The sequence below is a fragment of the Curcuma longa genome, chromosome 15 (genome assembly GCF_044706935.1).
Source record: "Curcuma longa cultivar G26 ecotype Majalengka, Jawa Barat chromosome 15, ITB_CL_G26_1.1, whole genome shotgun sequence".
Classification (NCBI taxonomy): domain Eukaryota; kingdom Viridiplantae; phylum Streptophyta; class Magnoliopsida; order Zingiberales; family Zingiberaceae; genus Curcuma; species Curcuma longa.
Genome location: NC_133875.1, coordinates 6,465,381 through 6,474,221, shown reverse-complemented (window position 1 = coordinate 6,474,221; position 8,841 = coordinate 6,465,381). Strand labels below are relative to the sequence as shown.

General features: G+C 45.9%; 1 protein-coding gene across 1 annotated transcript; it reads right to left on the bottom strand.

Moving 5' to 3' along the window:
* Positions 1-4,158: 4,158 nt before the first annotated feature.
* Positions 4,159-6,647, bottom strand: LOC141846306 (cytochrome P450 734A6-like). Its single transcript, XM_074734323.1, has 5 exons — positions 6,280-6,647; positions 5,696-5,919; positions 5,369-5,604; positions 4,862-5,288; positions 4,159-4,789 (listed from the first exon to the last, which is right to left on the bottom strand). Exons 1-5 carry the CDS (start codon positions 6,563-6,565, stop codon positions 4,358-4,360), a joined length of 1,605 nt encoding a protein of 534 aa, XP_074590424.1. The 5' UTR covers positions 6,566-6,647; the 3' UTR covers positions 4,159-4,357.
* Positions 6,648-8,841: the final 2,194 nt, after the last annotated feature.

The window sequence follows — 8,841 nt, the reverse complement described above, 5'->3', positions numbered from 1 at the left end:
CCTTATAAATTGTATTATTCGATTCATATTAATATGAAATAATTAAGAGTGAAACATTTAAATTATAAAAAAAATTAATTTATATCATTAACTGTCATGTTAACCGGACGTTTTTTTAGCGTGCTGAGGCCTTAACCATGTGTGGTAACAAAGCTAATACATGCAAATGAAAGTGGAAGACTTACATCAAAGCTAATGTACACCTAAGGTTGTTGTTCTGTTGGAAATGATTAATGATGGATTTAAGATATAATTAAAAATGAGATAAAATTGCAGCTGTATGTGTTTTGACTTTTGGGCAAGAAATAAATTGCATGTTCATATGAGGTCACAACTCTATTTTACAAAGTACAAATTGTATCAAATAAAACAATTTTAAGAATTTAAAGCACCCCACACATCAGGCACTTCCTGAAAGTCAACTTTTTAAACTATTCTACTTAAGGTCAATATCTAAATCATGAACAATTAATTAGGAAGTCAAATTATAAACGACCCACTTTAAAATGTCAAACCTCAACTTTGCCCCACTTGAAACCACTTAGTTTAAGCTCACATAAAGACAAGTCTCAGTGTACGCAACTATGTATTTGTAGATGAAAGGAACTAATGCATATTCTTAGTGATGACAGCGCAGTGTTGAGGATATTTTTATGTAGAAGAGAGCTGGCACTTGAGCTGTTCATTTCCTGTCTTAAATTCTACAAGGAATTTGACTAGATTCTTCTGAAGACCCTTTTCTCCCTTTGCCTTGTTGATTTCGTTATGGATGTCGTTTAGATGATCATCCTTTTTTTGCATTTCTTCTTGCTTTAGCAGGCTAAACATTACCTTAGAGAACATTCACAATTAACCTACTGGCACGTACTAGTACGATATTATCATGATTGTGCAGGACACCAAGATAGATGATCACTGATGCTGCCCGAGAAAGAAGTTAAACAATGGAAATGATATGCCCACCTCCAGCTAAGCTCGTTTAACTTCAAGCCGCTGCATGAGTTAGCTCAAAGGCAGCTGTAAGCCAACCGCCCCCCGCAGCTAAAATATAGTTTCCCTTGTACAAGTACGCAGGTTGCTAATCATGGAGGAGGAGATGGCCATGCTCCCTGTGTTTCCAATGCTCCGACAGACTGGCACAAATCAAGGACGAAGGTGTTTGGCGTTTAGTTGGGGACGCCATACAAACAAATGGGGCTGCGAACGAGGAGCTGTCTCAGCAGGAACCATGGATCTGATGGAATTTCCTGGGGAAATTCGACTCATTAAAAGTATGCTGCCCACCACCTCCTCTCTCCCTGCTTGAGCTGGAATGCACGGCACTGCAGCAGAGCCCGAGCTCTTCGCCACGAGAGCCATTAGGGGAGTATCATTTATTTTATAGTCGAGTCTATTGGGACATCGGCATTCGAGCATCTCGATCACAGCTGTAGCTGTCTTTGGTCGGACGGCTGTCGGGCGTTGGGTCGCACCCAACGACCAACAGCTCTGGACCATGTTGGATTCGTGCTGTGGTTTCTTGTGAGTGCTTGTGCTGGAGATTCTGAGATTGCTGGAGGGAGATTTGATTTGCCTGCTGGTTCTGCACAACTCGAGAGGAAATTGTAGCTCTTCTGAGCAGCTCTTTGTTCTTGGGTTCCTACAAGTTTGATGCTTTTGATTGAAGGCAAAACAAGTATCAATACCAGTTTTTTCCAATTTAACACACATCATTTATTATTAATCTTAAGATTTTGTCTCATGGTGAGTGTTCCAGTTAGATACTGCAGATGGTCAAGTCATCAGTCAACAAGCAGTCCGATGTGGATAACCTCCTGAATGAGTTAGGATGTGGAAGACGATCAGGACTTGAAACACACTTCAAAGAGAGGTTAGATTGATATCGGAGAGCCCCGACAGGCCACTCCGATGCTCAAGTTAAGATTCTCCGAAAGACGATGAAAAGTGGACAGGAAAGAAGATAATACTAGCAGAGTTTTCAGAGTCGAATCTGGAATAAGGCCGTGGACTAAATCTTTTATAGTCTGCTCAAGGCATCACCACGTCGATATGATAGAACCTTTATAGCAATCTGCAAAGGGGACCAGATCCAACAGTCGTTTTCTTTTGACCTTATGTGCAGAAAGAGGGGTATCCGAGAGGACCGGGTCTGACAACCTCGTAACCGCCTGTACATCCTCGAATTGCTACATGTCCGTGAGAATATTCGCATTTCCCTTTAGCAGACTATCTAAGATAGCGGTTCACTGAAGATGTGAAGGTGGAGCTCAGGATGAGGCAGAGTGGTCGAGATGAGATGAGACTTGAGGCTAAGATGGCCGAGACAAGACGACTAAGATGCCGAGACGAGGCTAGCCGAGATGAGATGACTGAGATGACCGAGACGAGGCTGGCCGAGACGAGACGACTGAGATGCTGAGACGAGGCTGGCTGAGAAGAGACGACTGAGATGGTCGAGACGAGACGACTGAGATGGCCGAAACAAGGCTGGCCGAGACGAGACGATTGAGATGGCCAAGACGGCTTCAGGGGCCAAGTCGAACCTAGGACTGAGCCTATGCTGAGCCCAAGGTGACAGGTATCCACTCTGATAGGATTGGGTCCGTGTTGACCCGTCTTGCTACATCGGTCTGGATCTTCTTAATCTTCGTATAACTCTTAACTTTTACTCCGGAGGGAGCCACGCCCTTCACGACATCCGCATCATTGAGGAACTTCTCATAAATATTTGGTGTGTTTCTGTATGTGGGAGCCGTGCCTTCTCCGGATTCTCTTCCTCAATAGTAAATTAGAGTTTTATCCTTTCCAACACCATTGAGCCCCCGAGCTACAGCCTGGGTAAGCATGCACTTGGCTCCGCCCGTGCTCAGAGATCACTCCCCAGGCCCTTCTCAGACCAGATCGTTATAGAATCAAAGGCTCAAATATTGACTTCTAACTTTTTTTTTCCTAGCTTCCACAGAGATCGTTACGAAACTGGATAAGTGTTGGTTTGATGCTCCAAGTCAAAGCAAACTAAGTATAATTAACTCCATTATTAAAACCTCAAACAGCTGGAGTTTCTTGTACTTCTTTGCCAATTGCGTAGAACAAATTGTTGATACGTATATTTTTTTTCCCTTTCTTGCGTGTATCTTTGAGTTGATTTTTTCTTTTGTTTCCTTTTTCTAACTCTGCTTTCGTAGGAAACTATGCTTTCTTTCTTTCTTTCTTTAATTTTAACATATGACATCAATATATTTTTTCTCTCAGAATTTTCCTGGAGCACAAAATTGCGAAGTCATGTCAACCATACGTTACTTCCATTGCAGCTACAAAGTTGACTAAAAGGCCTACGATGCAGCTTTCAGCTGATAACATCAGACACCGATTTTTATTTCTATACAATGCTTCAAACCTTCTACAATCTGAAATGATCCGCCGTTTGGTGCTTGAGTCACTTAATCAGCGTTGTATTCACACGGAGCTTTCTTTGTGACAGAAACATGACCTCTGGTGATCACGACCTACCAGAAAACCAAACTTGAACTACTAGAAGACAAGATGGAGTTTGCTTTGGATAAAATTCCTTGATCCCAATCATCTTTGTGGAGTACTATGAATTCTTTAGAATCTAAGTCATGATTAGTATGAATATTTTAGTTTTCTGATTGCTGGGAGCTGCTGCCTTTCATAAACATGGGCATGGCATGGATGGCATGGAATGAATGCATGCCTAAAGTTGTCTCTGTTGGATGATTAATTAACCTCGGAAAGATAGAGCAATTACTTCCCCTAGGATTAGTAAATAATAACACACCTTTTTAGAGCAGCGTCCAATGATAAAGTTCAGCTTGCATGTCGGTAAAGATGGGCGAATGCCACTGTTTACAGATTACATTTGTTTAAACTAAGCTATTAGCTTAATCTCAAAGGAAAGTGCAGCGTATAGATAATCACATGGCTTCTCTTATCTTTATACAAAGGGAGAAGGAGAAGAAATGGCGTGGAACTCGCTTTCTACATGCTTTCATGGGGAGCAGAGATATTACTGAACCCTCCACGTTGAACTACTTGTCTGCACATGTCTGTGTTCTCGCTGCCCGTAAAGGAGAATGTGCAACGACACATGCATTGCGTCGAGCAGCTGAAGGGTGGAAGACCGAGAATACGAATCGAGATGAAGAAATTTTGTATTGATTTGAAACAGTTGGATGAGTGGTATAATACAAGGTGAATACGTACAGAAATGTCACATTTGGAGATCACTGATAAAGGACGAAAACTTGCATTTGCATGGGCAAGAAGGTGTGGCGGCTGGCCATGGCCGTGTATCATTCCAAAAGAATTGACGCTCTGTAGTTTTTGTGTGTGTGTATCACGAGGTCAGGGAGCGGAAGAGGACGGGGGCGCCGAATTGTGGGTAGAGGAGCAGGAGGACGGTGGGGGCGTGGACGTAGGAGGGCGCGAGGCGGAAGGAGAAGCGCTGGAGGAGGACGGCGACGGTGATCTTGGCCTCGAGAAGCGCCAGGTTCTGGCCGATGCACATGCGTGGGCCCAGGCCGAAAGGGATGAAGGCTGTCGGGTGCAGGGCGGCGCGGGCGGCGCCGTTGGCGAATCGCTCCGGATTGAACTGTGCCACGTCCGGCCCCCACAGCTCCGCGTCGTGGTGCAGGCCCATGATTGGGATCAGCAGCTCCGTGCCCTGAGGGATATGGTATCCTCCCAACTCCACATCCGCCTTCGCCTGCCGGATCGTCGCCACCGCCGGAGGGTATAGCCTCAGCGTCTCGTAGATTATCATCGTCAACTGCAACGAGGAGGGATTCATCAGCAAGGCTTAAATTGGACATCGATATCTCTGTGATATGGTTAAGCGTACCGTCTTGAGCTTGGGAAGGTGTTGGCGGGAGGCCACGTCGCGGGGGCCGCAGACGCGGAGGACCTCCGCCCTCGCGCGCTCCTGCCACTCCGGGTGCATCGCCAGCAGTACGGTAGTCCACGTGAGAAGGTTGGAGGTGGTCTGCTTCCCGGCGAAGAAGAACGTCTTGCACTCCTCCACAATGTCATGGACGGTCATCCACGACGGCGCCGGCGTTGGCACTGTTCGCGGGCACTCCGCCGCCGTGCTCTGTTTGGGTTCTCTCGCATCGATCATTAGACCAAGCAGATCCTTCACATTTCCTTGTGGCTGCTTCCCTTTCTCCTCCTCCTTCCTTTTCCTTCGCCGGCCAATCAACTCAACCAGGCTTTTCTTGATTTCCTTCTCCAATTTCCACGAGCTGGTATTCTTTTTCGTCGGTAAATATCTAATTTCGATCATTTTATTTAATCGAACCAATTTAAATGAGGCAGAAACAATGCTAGAAGTTGAACAACGACGCGATACCTGTAGCCGGGGATGAATATATTGCGGAAAGCCTCAGCCGCAAAGGCCATCTGCTGAGTCTGCAGCTTGAACACGGCCTTGCCGTCGTCGAAGCTTCTCCCGAAGGCGGTCCGGGTGATGGCGTCCTCCGTCACGGTCTGGAACCACTCCGACACGTCGATCTCCACATCCTCCCCAGAGACCGGCAGCTTCTCCACCATGCCGAGCGCCGTCTTGCCGACGAAGGGAATCAACAGCTGGAAATTTTACAATTCTCCGATTGATTAAAGTGAAAATGACGGCGATCGAAGTGGCAACGGAGGGAGCAGGAGCAGGAGCAGGGCCTACGTTGAGGTTCTCTATGTGGAAAGCAGGGGTGAGGACCCTGCGGTGGTGAGCCCACTTCTCGCCTCGGAGGCTCACCAGCCCCTCGCCCTCCAGCCGCCGGACCTCCAAGTGCGACTCGTAGCGCTCGAAGACGTCGGACCGCGACAGCAGAATCTCCCGGATAAGGTCGGGGTCAGTGACGGCGAGCCGCGGCGTCGGGCCAAACCAGAGCAGGAAGGGGGAGCCTGCAAACCATTTCATAGACAGGAAGAGCTGAATGAGCACCAAAACAATCACCTTTTTTCTGAGGTAGCGATCGAGCAGGACACGCATCCTAGAAACGCGGGACATCAACAACCAGTGATAAAGCCAATGAACACAAGTTAGGACAGCCGAGAGATGCAGACAAAGTGATCGAGAGAACAAAGAAAGAAGCGGCTCGTGTACCATGAAACGCCCACATAATTCAGCAATCGAGCTAAAAAAAAACAGAAGGTCCAGATGCACAACCCCACAACGATCTTTTCGAAAAGGGGACATGGAAGGAGGGGCCAGAATGGGAGGGAGCAAGACAAAAAAAGAATCGCGCCATGCGTTTACAGTACCGTAGATCTTCTTCCAGTGGTGGTAGAAGGCGAGGACTCTGGGAAGGATGTCGTGCTGGTTCTGGGACATCACCATCGGCTTGGAGGAGGCCTCGAGCATGAGGCCTACCATCTCCTTGACGCAGCCTATGAAGAAGCGGTAGGGGGGTCCTCGTATGCCTTGCTTGGCAAAGTGGCGCTCCACCCTCCTGGGCCTCCACCACAAGTAGTCCAGCACCTTGACTGCCATCACCGTGCATGCCCCTATCATGCACAGACACAAGCTCCACTGCCATGACCACCCCATCTCCTTCTTCCTCCTCCTCTAACTTAACGGTAGTTCCTATTATGCAGGCTCACAGGAACATCCGGGGGACAAGGGAGAGGGAGAAAGGGGATGGAAGCAAGGAAGAATAAGGAGACAGAGACTATATAGAGATGGGAAGGCCGGCGCCGTCGAGGCCGCCTTCCGGGTTTAAAGGGTGAGACAAAATCTACGGTCAAATGACTGGACTGACCTTCGATGGATGGCCATGGGGTTGCTTATTGCTAACTACGCGTTAGAAACTAGCGATAGGAGAAGTGTGGCAGCAATCAAATCAGTAAATTTTTGAGAAAAATAAAAGAAAAAAAAAGAGACAGAAACATGGGCGCCACTTTTGAAAAATCCGGTCGTTAGTTGTAACAGATTGTCCTCCATCAGGGAGAGAGTCAACATACCTTTCTGTAATCCTATATGAGTTTCTATATTCTTCAATGATTTACTTTTTTTTGTTTTAAAAAAATATTTATTTGAACTCTACTTGATTCAAATTTTCTTAACAACAGAACTGTGACTTGTTATGATTGCCTTCAGAGTCCCAGGTGCTGGACCCTGGGACTGGGAGACACTCCTTATCCAGAATGGGGTCATTTATGTATCTGTGATGTTTGTAGATTTGAAAAGAAAATAAAGTGTGGAGTGGAGTGGAGTGGAGGCTCTGAAACTGCAGAGCAGCTGCATTTAAGAATCTTCAGCTTCTTTATGTTTGAAACAAACAAAGAATCAAGAGGATTACAAGAGAACTCATCTGCTTTCCTGTAAGATAAATAAGAATTCAGCATGGTTTTGGATAGTGCAGCAGCTTTTATATATGGCAACATTAAGCTTTTTTTTTTTTTTTGTTTTTGCATATAAATCTGAGGAGACCTTCCTTACTCTTGAGTTGACAATACTCTTAGATTCCACAAGTACAGATGCAGTGCTGAGTATTGATGTGTGCTAAGCTCTTTTTACTGGCAACATCTGGATTTTACTTTATTTATTTGTTTCCTTCTCAGGATCTTCTTAATAAAAGTCAGTCCTTGCAACTGTAGTCTGCCTTTTCTTTTAGTGCTCGCTCTGAAAGGGCAAGTGGAGGCTGGAGTTGCCCAAATCTGCCATGCCCAGACCTTTAGAAACTCTCAGTGGTTTTTCAGATGTAACAGAAGATCTTATATGTGTAATCATGTCATCTTGCTGAATCCGTAAAGACTGGAAGAACAATTCTAAATAAGATCTTATCATTGACTCACAAAACGATAAACTGTTGTATGCCACTTCTGTTTCTGGAACACTATGAAGATCAAAAGCTCAAGAGCATGCAGCTAATTATATTAAGCTTTATGATGGTGATCAGAAACTTCATTTAAGTTTTCAAAACTCGTACATAATTAGATAGTTCAAGCATGTGCCTACCTGTTTGTCAATCCTTTCTGCATGAGCTCTGAGTTCATAATTTCCGGATTCAATTCGAGCAGCTGCATCTGCTTCAACTGCTAGTTTCTGTGAATTCAACGCTGGAGGGCCACCGTCCGTCATCACCGGGCGGCATGCCAAACCGAAGGGAGGACCCCAGCCGCGGAGGCCGGAGAGCTAGGGACAAGCCTACGGCCCCACTTGCCGCCCACTGCACCACGTTGTCAAAACGTGACCAAGACCAAAGACAGCATGGGACGTCGTGCTCCGCTCCCCGGTGGCGGTGGTCACAACCCTAAAGCTCCGGGTTGGGGTCCTATAGGCTCTGCTCATTAAGTCTTGTACTGGTCCTTCCTTGCATAGTTGCCCCAAAAACTGATGGGATTCTGTCGATGGCATGAATTAATTAAGGCGAACAGCTTCTCGAGTCGTTGGACACCTCTGATCCACTGAGAAGCTGATCAGCTTTTTGGCATCAGCTTCTCAACTTGTTTTTGTCCATCAACTCTAGTGATAGAATAAATATCCATGGCACTGTTCTGGCACTGACTTGTTCAGCCGTTAAACTTAGTAGCTCAGCGTCATTTGACAGCTCCACCTTCTTTTTCTAGCTGAAGTTGTTGAAACTGCGAAAGAAACTAGACACTTTAATATACCATTATGATATCACAAAGCATGATTCTCTGTAGCTTAATCAGATTGCATACTTCATCATGCATGGAAAGGACAAACAACGTTACTTCTTTGTTTAGACAATTAATGGTGCGGTGTCCTAATCTCGTGGCCAACTGCTAACATAATTAAGTCTCAAATGTGAGTATAAGCGACTCGAGAACACCATGCTTAAAGCAATGCATATGCAACAT

Coding starts and splice junctions, on each gene's coding strand:
- LOC141846306 (XM_074734323.1), bottom strand. CDS start 6,565: ATGGGGTGGTCATGGCAGTGGAGCTTGTGTCTGTGCATGATAGGGGCA. Junction 5,920..6,279: donor CCACTGGAAGAAGATCTACG/GTACTGTAAACG, acceptor AATGGTTTGCAG/GCTCCCCCTTCCTGCTCTGG. Junction 4,790..4,861: donor ACCTTCCCAAGCTCAAGACG/GTACGCTTAACC, acceptor TCCTCGTTGCAG/TTGACGATGATAATCTACGA.